General features: G+C 32.8%; 4 protein-coding genes across 4 annotated transcripts; 2 read left to right on the top strand and 2 right to left on the bottom strand.

Moving 5' to 3' along the window:
• Positions 1 to 310: 310 nt before the first annotated feature.
• LOC131847938 (WD repeat-containing protein 36) lies at positions 311 to 8,908 on the bottom strand. Its single transcript, XM_059197666.1, has 8 exons — positions 7,789 to 8,908; positions 7,192 to 7,361; positions 5,865 to 6,101; positions 5,248 to 5,430; positions 4,592 to 4,787; positions 1,977 to 2,055; positions 1,475 to 1,637; positions 311 to 1,031 (listed from the first exon to the last, which is right to left on the bottom strand). Exons 1-8 carry the CDS (start codon positions 8,730 to 8,732, stop codon positions 328 to 330), a joined length of 2,676 nt encoding a protein of 891 aa, XP_059053649.1. The 5' UTR covers positions 8,733 to 8,908; the 3' UTR covers positions 311 to 327.
• Positions 8,909 to 9,718: 810 nt separating this feature from the next.
• On the top strand, positions 9,719 to 14,923 carry LOC131847951 (uncharacterized). Its single transcript, XM_059197680.1, has one exon. The coding sequence runs from the start codon at positions 9,719 to 9,721 to the stop codon at positions 14,921 to 14,923; it is 5,205 nt and encodes a 1,734-aa protein (XP_059053663.1).
• Positions 14,924 to 15,775: 852 nt separating this feature from the next.
• On the bottom strand, positions 15,776 to 23,906 carry LOC131847944 (splicing factor 3A subunit 3). The gene is made up of 11 exons (XM_059197672.1): positions 23,640 to 23,906; positions 23,434 to 23,481; positions 23,112 to 23,270; positions 21,564 to 21,636; positions 21,031 to 21,122; positions 18,689 to 18,910; positions 18,133 to 18,293; positions 17,666 to 17,794; positions 17,358 to 17,550; positions 16,375 to 16,576; positions 15,776 to 15,951 (listed from the first exon to the last, which is right to left on the bottom strand). The coding sequence occupies exons 1-11, from the start codon at positions 23,733 to 23,735 to the stop codon at positions 15,818 to 15,820; spliced, it is 1,509 nt and encodes a 502-aa protein (XP_059053655.1). The 5' UTR covers positions 23,736 to 23,906; the 3' UTR covers positions 15,776 to 15,817.
• A 451-nt stretch (positions 23,907 to 24,357) lies between these two features.
• LOC131847942 (glucosidase 2 subunit beta) lies at positions 24,358 to 26,556 on the top strand. The gene has a single exon (XM_059197671.1). It carries the CDS (start codon positions 24,456 to 24,458, stop codon positions 26,031 to 26,033), a length of 1,578 nt encoding a protein of 525 aa, XP_059053654.1. The 5' UTR covers positions 24,358 to 24,455; the 3' UTR covers positions 26,034 to 26,556.
• Positions 26,557 to 27,162: the final 606 nt, after the last annotated feature.

Raw genomic sequence — 27,162 nt, 5'->3', positions numbered from 1 at the left:
ATTTTTATCAACCCGCCATCAAAGAGATTTTTTTAATACGATTGTACTTTTTTTTATGAATTACACTACAATATGAATCGAATACATTATGAATCGATTTAGACGACTTTTAAACCTTAACTCTTTACTTTCATATAAGTTAAGTAATACTTTTTTATTTTTACATATATCATTATTTATGATTTTAATTTTTATATTATTATTTATTTACTTATTGAAAATATTTATTGTAGACACAAATAACTTTATTAAACTATAAGCAAGAGACAAAATAAATAAAAATTAAAAGGGATATTAAAAATAAGTCAGAGTATTACACATCTTTTATTACATATCTTTCAAAGTTTTAACAACACAAATATTATACAGCAATTGATTCTCTAACTTAAGCCACGCTTGCGTGATAGTTTCTTCCACCGACGTCAAAGTATTCCGTAAGTCTTCGTTTTCAGATATAATTTTAGTATGTGTCTTTAAAAATAAACCCAGATACGCTTGTGCAAGTTCAAAATCTCTGTTAGTAGTCAACATTGTGTTTAACATAATAAGGAATTGATTCATCACTTCTATGGAACCCCCAGCGTCCGGCGCCATACTCGTCACTTCAACTTCAATAGCAGCTGGAGCGAGAGTTTTGAATTTGTCTATGCATTCTCTATAACCATCGTCACTATTGCAGCCTACTAATTTCTTACCAAATGCCGTTAAGGTAGACAAGGCATCAGGTATCAATAATTTTGTATCACTATTATTATTTCTTTCTTTATCTAAATCAAATTCCAGTTGTAGACTAGGTATCGTAGGCAAAAAGAATGGAGCCGATTTGGGTATAGTTAAAGATGTTTTGGGCTTGTTTTTCTTTTTAACGATGTCGAGTTGTAGAAGGTTTAGCCATTTAGACGTGGATTGATTTGACAGTGTTATTAATTCTTCACTAATTTGTTCAGGAGACTTGTATTCTAGTTCGTCGCCGATATCTAATACTCCTATGTCATCTATATCAGGTTTCTCTGGAGCTGTAGTTGGTAACCCTAAAATGTTAGTGAATAAGTAAAAACTATATTGTTTACCTCAAAGAAAAATAGAGTTAAGATAGAATAAAATATATTTAAAAAGAGATAAAACTTGTGCAATTAATTTACAACTAATGGTACCCCTATAGAACCTGACGACATATAATTGTAAAGTTAAACCTAAAAAAACGAATACATTATTTAATACGATTGAGGAAGTGGTCATGTAATAAAATAATAATATTTATTTGCTAATAGTACTTTAAGTAAAGTCACTATGGCGTTTATCGTAAATTTGAATCGATAAAGGTTGATTCGAAATTCGAAAAGTTGATTTTGGGCAATTTAAACTGCACTTTGGGATTTTATGACCGCGGGTACCTATAAAAGCACTAAGGTAATAATCTCTATAGATATAGAAATTGAGAAACTATAATAAGAAACTATAACTAAATACTTACGTAGAACTGGCACATCGATAGAAAGTCTATCGATGGGTTTTAAGAAGACTTTTTCATATAAAAGTCTGTTAGCCCACAGAAATACTCCTAATTCTCCAACATGAGTCGTGGCCAGAAAGTCCCCTGTTGGTGATATACTTAAAGAGGTGCAAGGGCGTTCGACCTACAAATGTGAATTAAACATAAAATACCCAAATAAAAAAGGGGTTATATACTTTCTAGAACAGCAGTAGAAACATTTGTCACATGGACTATCCATGTGACAAATGTTTCTACTGCTATTATTGTCAAACTGAAAATAACAAGTAAAACTGAAATACTTGAGTTAATTGAATAATTTATAACAGTGTACGATCAAATTTGCTGTTTAGGTTCGTACCACTTTCGACACAAACACAACAAAAGATACTGTAACGCATATAATATTCAAGGAGGGGCAGCAACTTTTCCCTGGATACCCCTCCAGGCGGGTACCCAGTTTAATACCTTATTGTTATCTTACCGAAAATATATCAACAAGCTGCGCACTCGGTATGTCCCAGGTACAAACAGTACAGTCCATAGATGTACTAATCAACCACCTGCGATCAAAAAAACACACGCTAATATTTTTGTTTAAGGAATAATAATCTCAGGACAATTCACAGCTCCAGCGCCAGCTAGACCCACATTAAGCTAGTGAAAGCTTGTGTTATGGGTACGAGATAACTGATACAAATACATAGATAATTTATTTTCGTAAATACATACGTATAATACGTAGAAAACAACCAGATCGATACAAACAATTGTGATCATGAATGCAAATGTTTGTGCCGCACGAGGAATCGAACCCCCGACCATCAGAGGTAAGGCGGTGTGCTAAACCGCTAGGCCGTCGATAGAAGATTACATACTATTGCTAATCTCAATAATGGCTTATTCAATTTCAATGCGATTTTGACCAATGTATTCTAGCAAGCTTTCAATAACATTTAGTGTTTGTTTTATTTTCATGGGTTTATAAAGTAAAAAAGTTATAAACTATTGGTATTTCTAATACCAGGGGTACGATGTCGCAGACTCAACTAGTCATTAATAAACCTGGTCGAGGAATAAATCATGAATTGCGGCTACTTTACTGCCGAATAAGAACTCATTCATTATAATCGATTGACAGGTAGACAGGAAACACTTCCTTTGAGACGGGTGCGAGCTTGTACATGGATGTTGAAATATACTAATATTTTTTATAACGTAACAACACCATTAATAACTGTACGATTGTTTTGTAGAGTACATGAAATCAATTAGGTACATTTTACTGACAAAATACGTTATTGATAGATTTTTTATGTAACTGGAATGGTGCAGACAGCTCCAAGGATAGTTTAAATCAGACTGAGTGCATGAGTACGTACATATATTACCACTACCATGGTACATAATTCTATGCCATTTTTGAGACCTAACGTGTCTGAAATTTCACTACCATATGATCCGATCACACTTCAAACGGAAACAGTTTAGCTAATAATCTAGTTTAGCTAAAAGTACGCTTGGTGGGAGAAATGAGGTACAGAGACAGAGATGCCCTTTTTTTATGGACTACACTAATGCTGCTGGCCACAGCTGGCCTTTACAGCTTCAGCGGACGATAGGGGGCGAGTGCAGATAGCACTCCAAAGCCGCGGAAGGACTTATGGAGCGGCTGAAGGCCAACTCCCGTCTGACGGATACGACTTTAGCCTGAGGGGTACTATTAAGGGTTCGAACCTCGGCTCAGGCCGTCATAATTTCGATCCCCGTTTGAATTAAACTTAAAATAATTAAAATAGACAAATCATAATTTGACGGCTACGGTGGTCTAGCGGTTTTGCACACCGCTTTACTTCCGGCGCAAAGGATTCCTCGCACGGTGCAAACATTTGTATTCATGAGTATAATTGTTTGTTTCAGTCTGGGTGTTGTCTATGTATATTAAGTACGTATTTACATAAAAATATAACTAAATATATATATACATATATTAGTTGTCTAGTACCCGTAACACAAAATCGGGTTACTATGGGACTAGATGGCGCAGTGTTAATTGTCCAGGGTTATTTATTTATAGTACTAATACTATGCAGAGCCAATCGAAACATTCGGTTCGTTTTAAAGGTACAAAATATTCAAAACAGATATTAGGTAAATGAATGAACAGAATTAATAATATTGTACAAAATAATTGCTAGGAAATAAGGGCAGCAATGTTAACTTCATATATTCGGAACGAAATCAAATTTTATTTACGCACGTGGGCACACATTGGGATGCACGCACGAACGCACATAGTACCCCACGTCATGAGTTATAAAGGTGTTTTGTTACACCTTCCGTAATACAATTACGACAAAAAGGTATTATCTGGTATCTCGAATGCTGAAACGCTACATGTGTTTTGTGATTAGTTTGAATTACAAGCGATGTATGTGGATTGTCAGAAACCTAGTCAAAGTTAGATAGTACAAAATTTGAAATTTTTTTCAGGGCTTTTTGAGAACTGGGTTGTTACCCTACATTTTGGTTCTCAGAGGGTATAATTATATCAGAAATATATTCTATGATGCCCATTGTACTGCCGTCAGATAGACTACTATCTTGTTTGCTAGTCGAAGACGTATATAAACTACCACATAATAAAAATGCCTATATTTTATATCAATAATTCCCAATACATGATATTATCAAAAAATGAGAATGCTAAAAACATTATTGTAAATACAATCTTCTTGTTACTGAATAATGAAAATATATGATTATTCCTATAAAAGAAACAAGCCTATTTATTGATGAAGGTAGGCAGTGAAATTACACGATAAGACGCATGACATCTTTATCCTCCGGACTGCATGTCTTAGATCTTAGATGTTCGGTCTTAGAAAAAAAAAACAAGCCCATTTTGTAATTCATGCAACGCATAAGTGGTATAATGGCCAACATATGATAACGTAAAGTCCGTAATGCTGATCATGTATATACGCGATTATTAACAGTTAACATCCTTTGAGTCGTCAGATTCATTTCAACTAAAGAACAAAATTAAGTTATTACTACTAAAAAAAATTACATGGAAACATATTTATAAAGACTTACCGACTCTGCGAATCGAAGTCAATATCGTTTATAATGTTAGTATGGCCTTCAAATTTCCTCACAACAGTAGTAGTATCTATATCTACTAGAGTAATTGAAAAATCTTCATTTGCGAGGGCCAATAAACCACTCTCTCTGTGACATTTAGTGATACTGACAGTTTCTTCTAACCTCATCACGTAATAGGGTGTCGTCGCTAAAAATTACATATTAATTTCATAATTTGGAATTGCATATAAGTATATAGATAAAAAGTATACAATATTAAACAAGCGTCATCCATTGGATCTTTTTTAAACCATTCATTATGATTTCAATAATAATAAAAATGTTTATTATGGCATCAATGACCCACTTGTTAGTAATAATTTTCCTGATCTACTATTAGTATGGACTTTATTATTTAATAGTAGTCTTAAAATTACAAGTTCTGCTGGTTGTACTTGTTAGGCAGATGAAAGAAAAAAAATCATATTCATTGCATATTTACTAGTTGTGTTATGAAATTATATATATGTAGTTATGTCATACTTGGCCAATTCATGATTTTTTTTCTTTGATTTTACTGATTGTGATGATTCCTTTATAATGTATAATGTTTAAAACGGACTTTCTCTATGATGTGCGTTCTATTGATCTTCATTTCAACTACATACCTGCCTTGAAGTACCAAAATTTAAGTGTATCGTCAGCGCCTGCTGTGATAACTCTTTGATTACAAAGATCTGTCTCTACACCTCGGACAGCACCCTTATGTGCTGGAATGTTGTTGGCACCATAATCGCCTCTGTGTATTCCAGATTGCATATTAAATTTATGTACAGAACCATTACTATATCCTAAAAACAAAGAGTAATCTTAATAATATTATAAACGCGAAAGTTTGTAAGTATGGATGTTTGTTTATCTTATACGCAAAACTAGTGATCGGATTTTGATGAAACGCCGTTTCCTTTCAACATTCATGTTTTTGTGATGATATACATCGGCTTACATGCTATTCTAGTCACATAAAAAAAAGATATTAATTTGTAATTGAAAAAGGTTTAGATTATATTACTAATATATTATGAGTAAAAATTTGTATTATCTATTATACTTTCAGAGTTTATTAAGACAAGAACCATATATAAGGTATTTTCATACCCCAGAAGTTTTATGATACCCCGCAAAGCAGTTTGATCTTGTTAGGAAGAGCCGCACAAAATCTTTGAGAAAGTCTATTTAATAAAAAAATGCGCAATAATAATTCTAATTATGCAATAAATCTTACCAATAATAACAAAATTTCCACAGTGTGTGACAATTAAGCAGGTAGCTTTTGTGCCTTTCTCAAGTCCTTTAGGCTTAAGTTTGTGGTCACCCATACAAGTCCTGTGATAAGACCATGTAGTAGCCAGAGCTATACCCGCATGTAGTGATGCAATGCTATCCCACTGTTTATCTCTTTGCATGCATGAACTTAATTTTTCTATAGGTGGTAAAGCATATTGGTCCACCTGCCACCTTTCTAAAATATAAAAAAATATAATTAGATAAAATCATGAGCACTTTAATATTATAATATAACTGTTGTTAATGGCTTATAACAGCGGTGGGCAGAGAGCTTTTTAATCAATAAACCAAATTAATTTTAAAAATTTTTAGGTTAGCCGCACATAACATAGCAGTTATTACTAATGTACTAAACTTTATTTGAAATAAAGATTACAATAGAAAAAATATAAAATTAATAAAAAGTAAAGATTTCCTATACAAATTTTAAAGGAAAAGTTCCTATTGCATGTTTGAACAAGCTGACAAGTTACTAACTCATCACAAAAAATATTTCTGTTTAGTATGTAAAAAATAGTACATTTTATTAGAATGTAATTATATCTACTTTCTAAATAGTAATTTTATAACAATGTATTGATGGGAGAAAGTAGGTACAATAAATTCAATTATAGTAATGCTTGGTGTACCACATAAACATTAACGGGCCACAAGCAGCACCCAGACCGCATGTTGTTCATCCCTGGTTTATAATACTCTGGTGCCCTCACCTGCACTAATGGTTTATGTTGGAGGGCACTAACAGAGGTTGATAAAATGAGTCATGTTAGCCCATTGTAGCCAATTCTGAAATTAACTTTAATAGTTTCCAGAGGGACTACTTGGAGGTCAACCTGAAGTGGTACATCACTAGCTATTGGGCCACCAGTCTTCATCACTAACGATCCCATCCATTCTAATACTGTAAATGTGGCCGTTATTTTTTCATGTGACTGTGACACATATATATAGAGAAAATGAAGACATGTTTCATATGCAAAAAGAGGGATGTCTCTAACATTTTGTTATATTATGTCCAACTGTCTATTGAGGCACTAAACTAAGAGAATTGGATAAGTCAATGAAAGCTCAACAGGTTACATTTAGTTTTATAATACCTAAAATTTCAAATACATAAAAGAGTCTGAAAATTATAAAAATAACAGTCTGTATAAAAAAAATTATATTTTAAATATATTATGTATTTATAATGTGTGTTGAGTATATTATTTCTTCATCTCTAAGGTTCAAATGACAATATTTAATTTTAGTTTTTAAATACTTACTTTTCTTTTTTGCTTTTTTTCTATCATATGATGCTTTACCCATGCTTTTATTTAATACTTCAGTAACAGTATTCATAATTTGAAGACTTTTGTCAGATCCAGCAGCAAGAAGATATTCTCCTGTAGGTTCACAGTGCTGCACCAATGTTGGAGGTAAAGAAAGTCCTCCTCTGAAAATTCAAAAACATAAATCCTTATACTTAAAAAAATTAATTCTACAGACTTCTCCATACCAAGTAGTAAATCAACTACACATATTTTATAGTAATTCGTTTCATTGTTAAGGTACCAAGAAGCTAACCAACCGTTGTCAGATTAGAGTCTTATTAAAATAATGCTAGTTAAATTATATTGATAATTCTTCTACAATCTAATGAACTTTCCAATAAAAAATATGCTAGCTGACTAAAAGTCACCAATGTGAAGATTTTTTATTACATTTTAATCTTTAACCAATAGACTAATTAATTGTGTTCATATTCACAATTTCTTGTTTTCAATCCTGATTTCAATTTTGATTAGTAAACAAGTAAAAACAATGAAAACAATAGAGCACCATTGATTAATAATTCATAAAACGTAAATAGTATACATTACCTAAATCTCAATAATCTTGCACCACCATCTGGCATATCAAATATCCACAACTTCAATGAATTATCTTCAGAATTAGTAACCATCAATGGTTCAGACATTAAACACTGAAGACCAGCTATTTCTGAGGAGTGAGCACTCTTAACTTGTGACAATACTCTCTTCTCCTCTAAGTCCCACATCACAATATGTCCAGCAGTGCTTCCTGTCACCATCATTGGAGCTCCATCTAACCGAAATGACAAACAGCTAACCTTTCCCCACTCATGAGAAAAATCAACAACTGTCTGATCATAACGCAAATTATGAAGATATATTTTGCCATTTGCCAGTGCTACAGCAACAACATCAACAGCCGGAGCAGGTTCTAAAACTTTTACTGGAGAATTCCAATTACTAAATGTGTACACCAATTTAGATGTACGGACATTCCATAATTGAAGCTGTCCTTGTTGACTGCCAAGCAATATCTTGTTTAAGTATGTCGGTGGATGACACAATGTGGTTATTTTGAATTGTTTTTTGTCGAAATTTAATTCTAAAAATTCCGATTCATTCTTTATATCAAATACTTTAAGAATATTGTCTTTGTCAACAGAAATCAAATGATTGGCGAATGGTAATAATATATGTACGGGTGCATTGTGTCCCTTATAAACATGATTCAATTCACAGCCACGTTTCCAGGCGTAAATATTATTCTCACTGGCAGAGTAAACATGGAAATTGTCTCCACTCATACATGTTATATGACCAGGGTGTACTCCGCTAACAGTTAACAGACGAAAATTGTTGCATCCGTATGTATGGAACCATTTGCCCACACTGGTACAAAGCAGGGTTTCACCTCGTCTTTTAATATATCTTGCAACAAATGGCACATGAGTGCTAACATAACCTAAAACTCTGGTCCCGGTGAATATACGACTACTCGATTGTTCCGGCATCTTAGAGCTTGTGTTATATTAACGTTTAAGTTCCTTAAGTAAGCATTCAGATTACACTTCACGAATAGTAACAATAATAACAATTAAACATTAATTTGGAGAGAAATTATCACATGTAACAAACAACAAGTAAACAAAACGTGACATCTGACAGATTTCACAGAATGACAGATGATATAGAATGATACAGAAATAATGCAATGAATGGTAGCTATCAATCAAATAAATAAATCAAATAAATGTAATACATAAAGGAAACTAAATTTTATTAACTTTTTTTTTTTGCTTTATTGGCCTGGAAATTTTGTTATTTTTTAAAGGGTGTTGGTGAGTCACTACGTAAGATTTTATAATAAACTACCCACACTCTGTTCATAATTGAAATCTAAAAGAGAGGCAATTCAAATATTACTATTTATAAACTTACTACTATTATATATATTATAAACAATTTTTGTACCAGAAAATTTTTTGGAAGAAGGATTCATAAATGATCACAATCACAACAATATCTTCTTTTATTATTTAATTAATTGAGAAATATGAAAACGGTTTTATTATTGAATACCGCATGTATTCTTATGTAGAATAAATACTATAACTATCACATGGTAAATTTATGTAACTATGATGAAACAATCAACCAATATCTTGAGTACCTAGTTATGCACACTATGTCCAGGCATGTGGCGGCGTAGTAGGCCGGGTCATTGGGCTCCGTAAAATAAAGTCGAGCGCTATGAAGGTTAGCTCATCCGTTATGGTTGCTGTTATGAAACCTCTTTTTAGTTTAATTTTTATATTTAAAAAGTAATGTATTATAAAATTATTATTGCAAAAAAGTGACATTATATTTTTCTTTCGGAATTTCCTAAAATATTTTATTTCTATATATAAATCCATTCGTCCTATGTACCTGCTGTCCCAGAACCTATTATCATATATCATATATCACAACATCATCGAATTATCCAATCCATCACATTATGGCGACCGTGAGCGAAATGGACCAGGTACAACTACAAAGGAAAGTGGTACGTCGTCGTTTTACTATGTGCGCTAAAAAAATAGAAGAATATCTAGACAAAAAAGATAAAGTTGGTATGTCTTCGGAGATAATAAATATTACTAAGATTTTCGACGAGCTAACGTTACTACAAAATAGATTGATGGATCTATGGTTGAATATGGAACAGCGAGACGAGAATTTTTTTGATAAGGATCTAGAATCTTCAGAAGCTTACAATAGTCAATTCTATTTATTGAAGCACAAGGTCAGTGAATATTGTAGTCATAACGTATCCCGCTCTTCGGCATCTGACACTGTAGTAAAAGCGGATAGTGATAGTGGAGAGACTTCTCAAAGACATCGTCGCCACTTTCGCCTTCCCAAACTCCAGTTGGCAGGATTTAACGGAGAGATAAAAAGCTGGATACCCTTCTGGACTCAGTTTAAGAGAATTGACGCTGATAGTGACATAGACGACGAAGATAAATTTCAATATCTCTTGCAAAGTATTGAGACAGGTTGTAGTGCCAGAGATCTAGTGGAAAGTTTTCCTCCGTCGGCCGAAAACTACCCTAAGGTGATACAGCAGCTCAAACAAAGGTATGCAAAAGACGAACTTATAATTGAACATTATGTTAGAGAGTTATTAAAATTAACTATTGTTCAAAGGAAAGATAACTGTAAGATGTCCACTCGTACTCTATATGATAAGTTAATGACACAAATTCTAGCTTTAGAGTCTCTTGGTGTCACGCAAGACAAATATGCCGCCTTTTTATTTCCAATGGTGGAGTCAGCGCTGCCAGAAGACATATTGCGAGCATGGAATAGGTATCAAATAAACGTCACTACTGATGATAAAGGTAAAAGTCAGTTGACACAATTGTTACATTTTGTTCGTAATGAAGTAGAATCTGAAGAAAAAATTAATTTATCACGAGGAGGCTTTGCAAACGTGGATCCAGTAATTCCTTCTGCCAGTTTTTTAACTACATCTATAAGGAATAAAGAAAAAACTATTGCACATACTAATAATGAAATAAGAGAATGTGTGTGGTGTGCAAAATCAACGCATAATAGTTCGGAATGCAAGACACCGATCAAATGGAATTTAGAGGAGCGAAAAGATTTTCTAAAAAAGAAGAATTCCTGTCTGATATGTCTTATAACTGGACATCATGCGAAGAAATGTAGGAAATATCCTAAATGCGTCATCTGTGAGAAGAGACATTACCCAATTATGTGCGTAGAATTACAAAAGTCAACAAAAAAGAGTGAAGATGAAAAGTCAATGCTCAAACAGTCGACAAAACAGAGTACTGTTCTATTGCAAACCGTCAAGTTACATTTATTTCACGAAGATCAAGTTGTTACAGTAAGAGCTCTACTAGATTCAGGTGCTCAACGCTCTTTTATTAGATCTGATGTAATTGACAAACTAAAGATTGTACCTACAGGCAATGAACACCTAAGGCACAATTTATTCGGAGGGGTAGTGACTAAATTAGAGAACCACAGATTATTTACGCTAAACTGTAAAAGTCTTGATAACAAATATAAACTACAAATAGAGGCACTCGAGCAAAAGACAATATGCGATAATTTGCCAAAGGTGAAACCAGGTATACTTTTGTCACAACTACAAGCAAAAGGTATAAATATTACTGATTGTGTTGATGAAGTGACTGAGATTTCTTTACTAATTGGTTCTGATGTTTTAGGTTCGCTGTACACTGGGCGATCAGAACATGTGAGTGATAATTTAGTGGCAATCGAGACGAAATTTGGTTGGGTAATTCAGGGACCTACTTCCGGTATGTATTCTATTTTTACTTCAGTACACGCTTGTTCATTTGATATTGATGACTTGTGGAAACTAGAATCCATAGGTATTAAAGATGAGGCGCAAGTAAAAAGTATTAGGAAACGCGAGGAAGAAGTCGAGAATTTCTTTCGAGAAACTATAGTCAGAAATGATGAGGATAGGTACGAAATTAAATTACCATGGAATGATACAGCTGATTTATTATCTCCTAATTATAATTTAGCTTTAAAACGTCTTCATTCAACTACCAATAAACTCAATAAACTAGGCTTATTGACAGCTTATGATGAAGTGTTTGGAGAATGGTTAGATAGTAATATAATTGAAGAAGTTGTAGATGATAATCCGCAAATTGGCCATTATTTACCTCATCAGGTCATTGTTAAAGACTCTAGCCTTACCACGAGAATTCGTCCGGTATTCGATGCGTCTGCAATTACTAAAGAAGGTGTTTGTCTTAATGCTTGTCTCGAAAAAGGAAGTAATCTTATAGAATTAATACCCAAATTACTTATTCAATTTAGGAAGGGCGCTATAGGTATTACTGCCGATATAAAGAAGGCTTTCCTACAAATATCTATTCATCCAGATGACCGTAAATTTCTTAAATTTTTGTGGTGGAATAATCCCAGTAGCGCAGATAGAAAACTAAAAGTTTTTAGGCATCGTCGCGTAGTATTTGGTATTACGACAAGCCCTTACCTCCTGTCAGCTACAATACTGTACCATCTTGAGAAATACGAATGTGAAACGGCCAGTCTATTGAAGAATAGTTTTTATGTTGATAACTGCATTGTTAGTGTGAATAATGAAGTCGAAATGGAGAAATTTATCAACGAAGCTTTAAATATTATGAATGAAGGTAAGTTTGAGTTACGTTGCTGGGTGACTGGTCCTACTCTAGATATAAATCAAACAGACACTTCTGTGTTAGGAGTAACTTGGAATTCACAAACAGACGAATTGTATTGTAAAGTTCCATTTTTAAAACAAATTGATAAAAAACTTACTAAACGAGTACTATTATCGATGGCTCAGAGCATTTTTGATCCAATTGGGTTTCTTTGTCCTACTACACTGATACCAAAATTGTTAATACAAAAGTGTTGGGAAAGGACAATGGACTGGGATAAGGAACTTACTCTCGAATTAGAAAAGTCTGCAAAAGAATGGCTCCAACAAGTATCATCAATTGAGAAATGTCGCATTCCACGAAGATTGAGCAAGTGTAACCTGTCTGATTGTAACAATACCATTCATACCTTCAGTGACGCAAGTCAATATGCTTATTCTGGTTGTGTCTTCTTGAGGTCAGAATATGCTGGTGTAGTAACAGTGCAACTTGTGCTTGCTAAAGCGAGGGTTACACCAGTAAAGCCCATCACTATGCCAAGACTGGAACTTATTGCAGCCTTATTAGCTACTCGATTATGTACAGAAGCAAAATATGCATTGCAATTAAACTGTAAAGAGTACTATTGGACTGATTCCAGCATTGTGTTAGCATGGATTAGACGGGGAATTGGTCTTAATGTTTTTGTGCACAATAGAGTTAAAGAGATTACAGATAGGAGTCACGTAGATGATTGGCATCATGTGCCTGGTGAACTCAATCCAGCTGATCTTCCATCAAGGGGTTGTAATGCTGAAAATCTTTTTAAAAGTCGTTGGTGGGAAGGTCCAGATTGGCTTAAGAAATCCCAAGAACTTTGGCCTTATTGTGAAGTACCTCCTGATGAAAGTGAAGTTAATAAAGAAATAAAGAAAACATGTTTAACTATCCAGGAAGTTTATAGATTTACTGACAGATTTCTTTATTTTGGAAAATACTCAAAAATTGTTAGAACTGTAGCATGGTGTTTAAGATTTAATAAATACGATTGTAATAGACAGAATAAGAAGGATATTACTGCAGAAGAGTATGAAAAAGCAGAAAATCGGTTATTATGTTTAATACAAAGAGAGACATATGGAGATATCGATGAAGTGAAAACAAGACTTAAGTTGGATATATTTAAAGACAGTAAGAATATTATTCGTGTAAAAACAAGATTAACACTAAGTGGTGATACAGAAAACTTCGTAACTCCGATGTTATTGCCTGGAACAAATTCAATAGTGAAGCGACTTGTTCATCAGAGCCATGTTCTTGGTCTTCATGCTGGAACTCAAACTCTAATTAATATATTAAGGGAAGAATATTGGATAGTTGGTATTAGAAAATTAGCAAAAACTGTCGTACGTGAATGCATTATATGTAAACGGCATAACGTTAAAGCTTGTACTGTACCTTTAGCCCCGTTACCTGCTGACCGCGTAACATGTGGAGTACCCTTTGAAATAACAGGAGTTGATCTAGCAGGACCGCTATATCTTAAATCAGGTGATAAGTGCTGGATAGTAGTATTTACTTGTGCTACTTACCGAGCCTTACATCTGGAATTATGTTCTTCACTTAGTACAGAAGAGTTCCTTTTATCCTTAAGGCGCTTCATTGCTAGAAGAGGTAGGCCCAGAATCATATATAGTGACAATGGCACTAATTTTCGAGGGACGAACAATATCTTATCGACCGTTAATTGGGATGACGTTTCTTCCAAAATATCAATCCAAAAAATATCATGGCACTTTATTCCACCTCAAGCGCCATGGTGGGGTGGATGGTGGGAGCGTATGGTTCGTACTATAAAAGAAATTTTGAGGAGAGTTTTAGGCAAAGCTGCTCTGTTAGAAAAAGAATTGTTTACTGTACTTTGCGAAACAGAAGCTGTCATTAATTCACGTCCTCTGACTTATATAGTAGATAGTACTGAAAATTTTAAAGCTCTCACTCCAGCTATGTTTCTTAAGGTAGGCAATACTTCTACGTTTGATTTAAACCAAGTTAAATCACCTAACCTTACTACTCGTTATAGTTATATCGAAAAAATTAATACAGATCTACAACAAAGATTTCGGTCAGAATATTTATCTTTACTAGTACAAAAGAATACTAAAAACGAGAACAATCTTCAACCTGGGGATATCGTGCTTATAGGTTCAGATGATTTGAAGCGCGTTAACTGGCCTTTAGGTCTCATTTTAGAGATATGTTTAGGTGTTGATAATGTCGGTAGGGTAGCACGTGTTAAAACAGCAAAGGGTGAACGTGTTCGTGCACTGCAACGTTTATTTCCTTTAGAGTTATCGAGGTTAGAGAGTATTCAGTTTCCACAGTCATCAGGGTCAAATGATAAAGTCGCAGATCCCGCTCTTGAGCCCGACAATCTTTTAACAAAGACAACACGTTCTGGTCGTCCTGTGAAACTGCCTCGACGTCTAAACCTGATTTATTTTTATTTTATTGTTGTTCTTTAGCATTGCGCACACGCAAGGTGGGGTGTATGTTATGAAACCTCTTTTTAGTTTAATTTTTATATTTAAAAAGTAATGTATTATAAAATTATTATTGCAAAAAAGTGACATTATATTTTTCTTTCGGAATTTCCTAAAATATTTTATTTCTATATATAAATCCATTCGTCCTATGTACCTGCTGTCCCAGAACCTATTATCATATATCATATATCACAACATCATCGAATTATCCAATCCATCACAGTTGCGAACGACTGGTCTGATTACGACTAATTTACTCTTATTTGTTACTTAACCAATTGGTGGTGTATTTCATATTTTGACTAATGAATTAGTGCTAGTTGGAAGCTTGTATTTACATACACATTTCAACTTAAAAACTAAATTATTTAAACGCAAGTTTCTTCATCGTTCTTCTTGTGATGAGAGCTTTCCCAAAGAGCGGTAGAATAAAGGAAATAAATGACGATATTTGAATAAAAGATTTTCTATTCTAGTTTCGAGCCAGGCTTTTCCTGTGTACGCTCGGTGCGAGACGAATGATAAAGGCTAGTGTTACATACAATACAATCTGGAATTATATAAACATATTGTACATATTTTACATGAAAAAAAAATTGATCAGAAGCAATTTTGGTCGGCGACGCCTTTGTATCTTGCATTGTATGCAACAAGCATGTAAGATAGGAAACGTGTCGCAGACGCGTAGTGTCGTGTCAGAAACTTGGTAAAAATATATATCATATATGCTAAGCATACTTGAATAAGATTTTAGCCACATGCAAATAGGTTCGTGTGAGGCAGTATATACTTAGGATACAGAAATAAAAAATAATTCGTAAAGATGTAAATTTTTTATTTATATTGTATTTTTGTACTATTATTGGAGTTTATTCACAAAAGCCCTTGACGTTTTAAATCTTCATAAGTCTTACGATTTACAACATTGCCCAGAGAATCTTCAAATTCCTCATCATTTTCTGCAACAAACCTCTCGTTTTCTTTCTGATGTTTAATTTTTTCCCATACTGTAATTAAAAACATGCAGAAGTTACAAAATTTTGGATGCCAGATTGTGTAATTATTTCGTTTATATAAAGTTTATTTTATAGGAAATCAATCAAATTTAATGATACAGCCATTTTCTTCAAGTGTTGTCATATTTAAACTTAAAACTCTTATAAATTTTGTTATAATTCAATATATAACAAATCAAGCTAAGAATACAAAAACATTATTATAATAAAAATGTAGTAAAGTTGTGGTAAAACTCAGTTAACTTTACCTTGCTTTTAAAGTTAAAAGAGTGCAAAAAATAGTTTCTAGAATCATAAAAATGTTAAATCAAAATGTGTGCCTGGAAACCATTTTTCATCACTGGAATACACAAATTATAAACAATACTTATTAAGTTATTAGTTTGTTATATTTACTATATTTGTTATACTTACATGCAAGTGCATCTTCAATTTGTGTGACATTAGCAAAATGAGCGGTATTAGGTATACCGAGACAACGCATGCCGTGTGCATGTCGCCACTCCGCAAAATGGCGCTGAAATGCCTTCGGCCCCTTATATGTATAGTTGCCACAAATCTCGCATGTGTAGCTAATGTTTAGGCCATGAAGCTTATACAACCAGTAAGGTATAGGCTGCAATAATAAACATAAACATATAATATCATTTTTATAGAGAATCTTACTTTGGACACAAACACTGTAATACTTTGTCACAATTACTTTACTGACAACACAAGGCTTCCAAATTATATCGGAGCTCTATTCATTGCCTAATGAAGCGTCGTTCAGAGGCAAAACACGTGTCGCAATATGCACATATATAATTTAAAAAAGATTATACACCCACCCATATTGTATAATATACCTATACTTTATTAATTTTGGGTTTTAAAAAAACATCCACTCATTATTTCAGAATAACCTATAAAAGTGGGTAATTAATATCAATTTACGATAGTGCCACAACCCTATTTAAAAAATGCAAAGACCTGGTAACATCGGTAATGTCAAATTTGTCTACGGGATTAAAAAACAGGCAATAGATTCAATAAATGTCGGAATTTGATCATTAATTAACGTAACGCTCCTTGTCCAGGTGATCTGGCAACCGCACTGAATATTTGTTGTCACACTTATGCTGATGTTAACGAAATTACACAAAATAAGACAAATACATTAAATAATGAAACATGCTTTTGCAAAATAACAATTAACTCGATGATATAACTCCAAATATATTTATATTTTACCAACACTTATCACATAGCTGAGCACTTACAATGTTGTGCTTATAAAGCTGTAGCTATACTTAACTATACACATGCATGTTGGTGGTTGGTGTTATTGGCAATTCCATGTTCAAAACTGATCTATAGATATAATTACGAGGGAAACTAGTGAGCATAATGTTTACCTTCCCATCCCATCCCAATGGTAAATTCTTTGGATTATATGGCACTTCATCATCATCAGAATCAACATCAACAGTAGCAGACGCGTCACTCTCATCACCGCTGTCATCGCGACGCTCTCCAGCCGCGCGAGCCGCCCTACGGGTTACATTTTCGATAGTGGCTGCACGTGTGCTGCTCACTACATTTGCGAATCTGTTAAAATAAGTTCATTTTCAATTATTAATTGTAAACAAATACTACTCCCTAATCAAGACATACATTATACAAAAAATGCATACACCAATATTCCAATTAATATATGATATACCTGTAAACTTGTGCTTCTATAGCAGAAATATCTTTGTGTCTCTGTTGAGTTGATGCCTTAGCTTTATTTCCACCTTTCTTAGCGACCAAAGACTTGTCCAAAGCTGTTTGACCTTTTGTACTAAATAATCTAGAAAAACAATATAAATTATAAATAAAAATTAAGCACCTTAATATTCTCTGAAATAAAATAAAATATTATTTGCTCCACACAAAATCCTAATTAACTGTGATAAAATAAGTATGGTATAGCTAAAAAAGGAATTATGACAATCAGACCCATATAAAAACTACAAAAACCATAAGTGCAATTAAATTTCTTCCCTTTTGTAGTTGATTTAAAGGCAATAAGATTAAGAGATTACTTAAGATTACCTCAGAGTAAAAGATGTAAACATAGAACAATTTACCCTAACTCTATTTTTATTTTACTAGAATTCATTACATATATAGGTATATATAATATACCTCTGTGCCCTCTCCTCCAAAGTCCCGCCGCACTTAAGACCCAGAGCCATAAGGGCGGACTTTAACCTATCCAGGCCAAGTGAAGCCAATTCTTCCCAAGACGAAAACGCCGACAGATCTAAGTGAGCGCCGACATTAGTCAAGGCACCGCCGGTTTCTTTCTGAAAATATTTTTAGTCTTTTTATTTCCAATTCTACAAATTAGTAACTAATCGACTAATAAACAGTTAGAAACTAGAATTAGAAGTTTTGAATTTTTCTATTGCTTTTGTAAATAGTGAATACATTATTTCCTATCCCCAGGAATTTAGGTATTTCTTATTAACACCTTATTGGAGATAACAACAAAAATCTAAATTCTTAGTAACAGGAATTACGACTTGTGGGACTAGGATGATGACTTAATTATCATATATATATATTTAGAACAGCAACTACTTAAGTTATATGTATTGGACAAATGATACTTTTATACCTAGCATACCTGCTCATACCATTATGTGATAACATAGAATTATATATATCATGTTACAACATCATTAAATTAAACACTTACTGGCCATCCAGGAAAGCTCCCAGTCTCCCACTGTTTGACAAATTCCTGATGAGCAGCAGCCATCTCTTGAGCTTGATCGAGCAGTGGCTTAACTCGACTGACAAAGTCCTTCAAGTAAGTCAACAAAGCCCGGATATAATTTCTGTACTCACTATTCTTGCGCTCCCTTGGAATGTCAAATAAATGGTCAAAAATACTGAGGTATGTTATGTAGTCCACTTTCTGTAAAACAGACAACAAAATTATTTACATAATTTTTTCTTAGAGATATTATATTAATACAATAAAGCTAAAATAAAATTTCTAAGCAAACAAATTCTTTTGTTATCTCATTGTGAAGCGTCATATATATCAATAATTTTAAAACAAAAGATATAAGGAGAGTGTTTACTAGGGTTCATTCCCGGGAATTCTCGGTTCGAGAATTCCCGGGAAAATCATGGGTTTTGTTCCCGGGAAATCAAGCTCGAGAAAAGTCGAGAACTCGAGAAATCATGTACCTATATAGAAATTAATTGCCCTTTGTTTTGTTGCGTGGCGGCGCAATAATTTAAGATATTATCGTTTTTGTTTTCTTTCATGTTAAATTTTTATGTTGTAGAAACTATTTATGTTTACATTGTTTTTTTTTATTTCTAAATAAGCAGCCAAAAATGGTGCTATCATTATAAATATAAGTCTGAATAATTAGGTCCTAAAAAATTGAAATTGGCGTTTTGTAAGGGAATAACCTGAAGCATTTTTTTTTTCAAAATATATCAAAATAAATAATATATAAAATATATTTATTTAATCAAAGTATGTACCATTTCTATTTATGCACTTTTGCCTTTTGTTTTTGCACTTTGGACTGCCCCATCGGAGTGTAATTTTTTCCCTTGCAAGAAGTTATCCAAATTTCGAAAAAAAATGGTAATCTGTTGGAGCAAGGTCCGGGAAGTACGGTGGTTGTCTTAGACATTCCAATTGAAGCTCTTCTAATTTGGTAACTGTCTGTTGTGCAGTATGTGGTCAAGCGTTCTTGGCGATTGACCAGCCTCGGTTGTTTAGCAGGTAGCTTTTCCATCCTGGTTTCTCAATTGCTGACAATACACATTTGCCGTAATCGTCTGGCCAGATTTAAGAAAGCCGAAGTGAACAACACCGGAAATAGTCCACCAAACGTTCACAAGTAACATTTTTTGAGCCAATTTTCGCTTGGGGCAGGATTTGGTTGGTTCGCCAGGGTTTAGCCATTGCAATGAGCGTTTCCGATTATCGTACAAGATCCACTTTCCACCACAGGAAATGATTTGATTTAAAATCCCTTCATTATTATGCCGGTTGATTAATGTAACGCAGCAGGCTACGCGCGTTTGTCGATTTACTCCATTGAATTCATGAGGGACCCACTTTTCAAGCTTTTTCACCTTCCCAATTTGCTAAAAGATTAAAATAGTTTTGTCACTAACACCGCAGCCTGCAGCTAAATCGGACGAGTTTGCGATGGATCCGCTTCCACAATAGCCTTCAATTCTTCATTATCAACCTTGGATTCCGGCCGCCCACGGAGATTGCTTTGCAGGTCGAAATTTCCAGAACGAAAACGTTGGAACCAAAAATGCACGTGTTTTCTTTTGCGAGACCACTGCCGTACACATCATTAATACTTCGAGCCGTTTAGCACCGTGTAGCACTGGTGCCACAGCGGAACTCGTACTCGTAAATAACGCGATATTTTAAGTTTTTTTCATTCATTCATTTTGTATGCTGTGAGTGACCCAAAGTGAATAGCTGTATAAATTTGGAAATGGAATTCCTAACCAAAGAGGAGATATTTGAGATCAAAGTGACCAGTACGACAAAACGCCAATTTCATATGTAAGGATCTAATATTATTTTTCTATTTAAAAAAAAAATTCATTATCTTAATGTTTTTAAATATACTCAATAAAAGTTTAATTTGATACTTTTATTTGAGAAGAAAACCACTGAATTTTTTGACGTTATTGGAACCAAATAATATGAGAAAACGTACGTAAATGTAAATTTCTCGACAACCCGAGAAGACCCGAGAAATTGACCTCGAGAATTCTCGAGACCCGAGAAATTGAAAAGCTCGAGAAATCATGAACCCTAGTGTTTACTAATAAATTGGTGATCCCAAGAGTCCTCACTACTTGAAGTAGTCTCTTTAAATGGGTAAATCTATAGGCTATCTACTAAAAGTTTCATATTTAGATAAGATCTCAATGGTATATCTATATCTCTATCTCAATGAATATTACATGAATTCATCAAATATAATGATAAATACTGAAAACATATGCAAAAATGGAAAGAAATATCAATACTTATCTTACCTCAATACCTTTTAGATTGATATATTTTTCATAGCATTCATGTAAGTCCAGATATTTTCCATAACCCTCTTCATCAGTAAACTCAACAGGTGCTGTAATGTAATACATCAATTTTAATTACTTTAGACAAAGTTAATATTATGTATCATAGTTTTGTATTATTGAATGTGGTAATAACTTATAAATGGACATAACATTAGCAACACAAAATACTTTGCCGCACTTCATGGCAACAATAGGTAAGATGGTTATACCAATTAAAAAAATAATGCATTTGCTCCATTGGTTATTTATCACCCACAGTAAGTGATGCTTGGATAGATACTACTACATAGATACTAGATAGTGTGATCTTTTGAGGTCATTTAGTTGTTGTTTATATGAATAGTCTTCACATGACAAGCAATCTTAGGTATATTTCAAGAATAAAGATTGCAATTCAAGTTTTTGAAATATCTAATTTAATTTTATGTAAATATTCTAAAAATTTACAATTACGAAAATTATTTTATTATAATCATTCAAATACTCACTTGTATAATCCTCTGCAGGATTTTCTCTTAGCTTTGCCAACTCTTCAAATTCTACAGACATTGGCACACATATCTGAAACATACATAATAGATACTGATGTTGATGATGTATAAAACACAATATGTATTATTTTTTAAACTTAAGTTCATATTGCATTGATATTTTATACCAAAGGGAATTGAATGAACTTATTATGTTCTCATTTTTGACTTCATTAGGAAGTCTTAAAATGTAAAAAAGTCTTCTTCATTTAGATTAAATTGCCAAGTAACTAGTACAAGAGCATCTTAGTGTGTGGTTGAGGTCATCTGTTTTCTTTTAAATGTGGTATTTCCAAGTATGATTTCAATTAAGGTAAAAACCATTTACTTCACTACTGTGTCATGGGGTAGTTCAATCTATCTAAACCTAACAATCATTTTTCCTTAAGGTAAAAGTAATATGGTTTAATTTTGGAGTGCAAATATTACTTCATCAATCTGTCATCCATTAGGTACTATAGACTAGTATAATAGTAGTATATTTGTTTATAATATGAGTTCAGATATAGCCTAGGAACAATTATTAATTCAAATAGCTTCCATATATCTGGATAAACTAATGTGCACAGTATTACAAGTAAACAATGATAGTGTATCAGCTATTGTAAGATTTAAATGTGGTGATATTTTGAGTCAACTGTAATGGTGTTACCTACAATTTGATTTAGCATACTTGGTGTGTACTACAGTGGTGAACGTAGTTGGTAATCATGTTCTAAGAATCTATTTAACTTCTTAAATTATTTTATCATTATTCATGTCATTATTTGTTGTAAATACTTCTTTTAGAATCTCACCACATCTTTGCTCCTTCATAATCTATTTACTTCACTTATTAACAATATTTGTTTTTAATTAACATTGTGCTATGTATGGTGTATATGGATTTGACTGTTTTCCACAGTGAGTATTACATATTGACTCATGGTGTTGGTTTATATTTTGTAAATAATGTTAAATCAACTCATTGTCAATTGTTTAAACAGTATGTTAATTCTGCTGCAGCCTTATTAAATGCCTTTTTGTAAGCTGGATGTTAACTAATATACCTCACCCAACAAATATGTATGTAAATGTAATATGTTTTCTATAATGTTTTCTTTTACATAATACAAAAAGTAAAGTAAGTTGTAATATATTTTTACAACTTAGTAAACTCAGTTGTAATATAATTTGTATGCCTGTCATAAATTTAGCATATAAGTAATTTATTGTACTATATATGGCCCTATGTGCGAATAAAGCATTAATAAATTAATAAATCAATTGTCTTTTGTCTCAGTCATACAATTTTAATTGAAGTCATTATTGTTTTTAATAATAAATAAAGTTTTTTAATTCCCACACATAGTTATAAAATATATTATGTATAAAATAACTGAATGAAATAAATATTGGCTTTTTTCTTTGAAAGTATAGTACAACTATAAAAAGTGTAAAGACAAAATTTTAAATACTATGTGTCAATAAATAGGATTCAAATTCTAAATAATACAAAGTCCTCACCTCATTGGGATGTTTCCTATGAAATTCTTTGATTTGTTTTAGTCTAGAATAAAATTCTTGAAACTCGTTGGGTCCTGACAATGCTGCAATTTCCTCTTTTCGAAGACTGTCTTTATCCTCATACAAATCTTTAAGTCTTATTGTAGATTCCACATATCTCTGTAAGAATAACATAATTTAAAAGTCATGATGTTAGAAATAAAACATTACAATATTCAATTCTTTTAAAACAAATACATACTATGTTATTTTTAAACTTAACCAATACGCTGTAATTATTTTATTCTGCATAAATAAAAACAATCAGATTAATAATACTTACATCGTGTAGATTTTTCAGACGATGGTCCCCGTTTATTGTTTCGCGATGCTAAAACAAAATGACAATTACAATACCATACATCATTATTATTATAATTCACATTTAGGTTTGAAAATATATTATAATTTATTTATTGTAGATGTACAGTTGTAACCACAAGAGTGTAAAGTTTATATATTATACATGTTAATAACTTTTCCACTTACTCCTGTCTTTTTATGCAAAATCTCCTTAACCATAGCATCCATTGTACGTTCCCTCTCTTCATGATAGCTTCTTTGCTGTTCTAGGATAGTTTCCATGTTTTGCAAATTAATAGAAAACGATATTTATGTCTAAAACTATCTGGGATCCGGCAAAACGATAAATTCAAATAAAAGATGGTTTTCTGTTAAGTTAAATATAAATAAGTAAACTCAATCACTTTAATTCAGAGAAAAGAAAACACAGCATATACCACAGAGTAAACAAAGTACTCCGCCAGCAAAGATAGACATTTCTGATTATAATGACTGTGGACTGACAATGACTGCCAGGAGCCTATTTTTCAAATTGTCTCCATAAAAAATTCAATTACTTCTTCGAATAAAAGTAAAACGTAGTGGATGCTAACGAATAATTATATCAGCCTTAAATTATCACATTAATGCACAAGACCAATTAAACTAAAATAAAATTATTCCAGTTACTAGTTGAAACTGTTTTAGGCCTGTATTAACTGATAAAGAACTGTACCCGTGAACTCATTTAATTAAATTTATTTTAAAACTTGTAAAATAAATTTGATTAATAATAATATATTAGGTTCCATGATGACCATTTAATGTCGTAATATAGATATTTTCTCCACAGATCAGAATGATAACAAGTTGTCATTAATGACATTACACGTCATTTTACCACAATTTCCTTTCAAATTGTCATATTTCCTCCGTCATTTTAGTCTACATACACTTCATATTCACTACGTTGCTTTTTCTAGTAATTATTAGTGACCGGTCTTTAATTTAACAACTAAAATCATGAATATGTATTTCAATTCGAGTAATCTATTGCATTCAGTCCTACTCATTGTAAGTTCCTTTGTAGTATACGTACAATCCGACGTTCCAAGACCCCGTGGTGTGTCTTTATCTAAAGCATCGTTGTATTCGCCGACTAAAGACTTTACGTGTTTCGATGGGACTGTTACAATACCCTTTAGTTATGTGAATGACGATTACTGTGACTGTTTCGATGGAAGTGATGAGCCGGGTACAGCGGCATGTTTGAATGGAGTATTTCATTGTACAAATGCAGGTCATCGGGCCCAAAATATTCCAAGTTCACGGGTTAACGACGGAGTTTGTGATTGCTGCGATGGTACCGATGAGTATGCTGCACCAAACATCTGTGTGAATACATGTGAAGAACTTGGAAAAGAGGCAAGAGCTGAAGCACAGAGATTAACAGAATTGCATAAAGCTGGTAGTCATTTAAGGCAAGAACTCATAGAGAAAGGAAATAAAAAGAGAAGTGAAATGGCTGAACAATTAACACAGTTAGAAAAAGATAAGGCGGATGCTGAGAAAATTAAGGCAGAAAAAGAGTCACTTAAAAATGAAATTGAAAGTAAAGAGAATGATGCTCTTAAAGTATATAGAGAGGTAGAGGAAATTGAGAGACAAAAGAAAGCTGAAGAAGAAAAGGAGATATCAAGAAAAGAGTCATTAGAGCAATTTGAAAGATTTGATTCTAATAATGATGGGTTATTAACTTCAGATGAGATTTCAACAGCAAATGTTTTTGATAAGAACAAAGATGGGCAGGTTGATGAGGAGGAAATAAAATATTTCTTTGGAGACAGTGAAAGTGTTGATAAGGATTCATTTGTTACTACAACTTGGCCGTTATTGAAGCCATTATTAATGATGGAACAAGGTATGTTTACTCCCATGCAAGATGAAGAAGAATCTGATCCTGATCCCGATGAGGAAACTAACCAAGATGTGGATAATGAAGATCCAGGATCAGAAGATGACACTGCAGATTCAGACCTGCGGGTTGATGATACTGAAGAACATGAAATTGAGGCAGATACACCCAATAAATATGATGAAGAAACTCAAAAATTAATTGAAGAAGCCACAGAAGCCCGAAGACAATTCAGTGATGCTGAAAGAACTGTTAGAGAAATAGATTCAAATATAAGAAACATTCAACAGAATTTAGAAAAGGATTATGGCTTGCAGCAAGAGTTTGCAACACTGGATGGTCAGTGCTTTGAATATGAAGATAAGGAGTATGTTTATAAACTATGTATGTTCCAAAAGGTAACACAAAAATCAAAGAACAGTGGGTCTGAGATTGGGCTTGGAAATTGGGGTGAATGGGCTGGTGACAATAACAACAAATATTCTGTGATGAAGTATACCAATGGAATTGCCTGCTGGAATGGACCCAACAGATTGACTGTTGTTAATGTGCAATGTGGATTAGACACTAAATTGTTGTCAGTCACTGAACCATACCGGTGTGAATATAAAATAGATCTTAGCACACCAGCTGCTTGTGATGAGTCAAACACAGCACAACAGCAGTCTGCACATGATGAACTATAAAGTGTTCACATTTTCACATCTCACTGTGAGGTATTAATAATAATATTAAGTTATTAAGAATCAGTCATTTATTTAGGCAGTTTTTCACTACGGTAGTAATTTCACAATACATGAATGAATTCTGAAATTTTATACCTAGTATTTTTCTGATGATAATGATGTAGTATAAGTAGGAAATAACTTATGTATAAAAATAGAGAAATTATTCAAAAAGATTTGGCTGTTATTTTCTTATCACTTTATTTCTGATACTGTTTAATATCCATCAATGTTTTAAAGACTGATATCTAACACTATAACTTTTTGTTGAAACATTCCTGAACTGAAGGCTGTTTTATTTCAAATACGAGGTTAAAAATTATGTGAACAAAACATTGCGTAATTAATAAAATTGTTTTTTTTTATTAAATAATAGTTTTAATTTTGTACTCATATATGTATAGTAGTGACATACTGTAACTGTTACATGGAACAGTACTTATTTAATCGTAAAGTCGATAACACAAATACATGTAAAAGCACCAACAAAAAAGGCAGCTTGGGAATTATATCTCAATTCCATTATAAAATTTTATTCATTTTTATTTAATTTATGTTATTTTAAAGTAGCAAACAATGGTTATTTCAATATTACAACACACTCCAATTTTATTTATGTACATAGTCTAGCTAATTGGCCCGGCTTCGCCCGGGTGTACATGTATTAAACCTTCCTCTTGAATCACTCTATCTATTAAAAAAGAACGCTTCAAAATGCGTTGCGTAGTTTTAAACAACTTTATTTGTATCAAAATATATACTTAAAATCGTATTTTACTCTACCTCCATGTTCGCAATGTAGACTTCGTAATCGCTGCGTTAATTTAAAAATACTTATGTTGAATTTTGTAGCTTATAAATACTGTATAATACAATTTAGTAACAAAGAAAATGTTACTATGATATTTAGGAAGACGAATTTTAAACTTTCAAAAACAATATCTCAGTTATTGCGGTTCATTACAAAAACTGAGATTAAAACTAACGTGTAGTTAGCTGGTATGAAGCAATACAAGTGCAAACATATTTTAAATATACACACTATTAGAATCTTAAAAAATTTAAATAATATCTTACTTCACAGGAAACC

Source organism: Achroia grisella, unplaced genomic scaffold (assembly GCF_030625045.1).
Source record: "Achroia grisella isolate CSIRO2021 unplaced genomic scaffold, CSIRO_AGI_Agris_v1 utg544, whole genome shotgun sequence".
NCBI classification, from domain to species: domain Eukaryota; kingdom Metazoa; phylum Arthropoda; class Insecta; order Lepidoptera; family Pyralidae; genus Achroia; species Achroia grisella.
The sequence above is the reverse complement of the archived record's forward strand: the minus strand, read 5'-3'. Positions and strand labels throughout refer to the sequence as shown.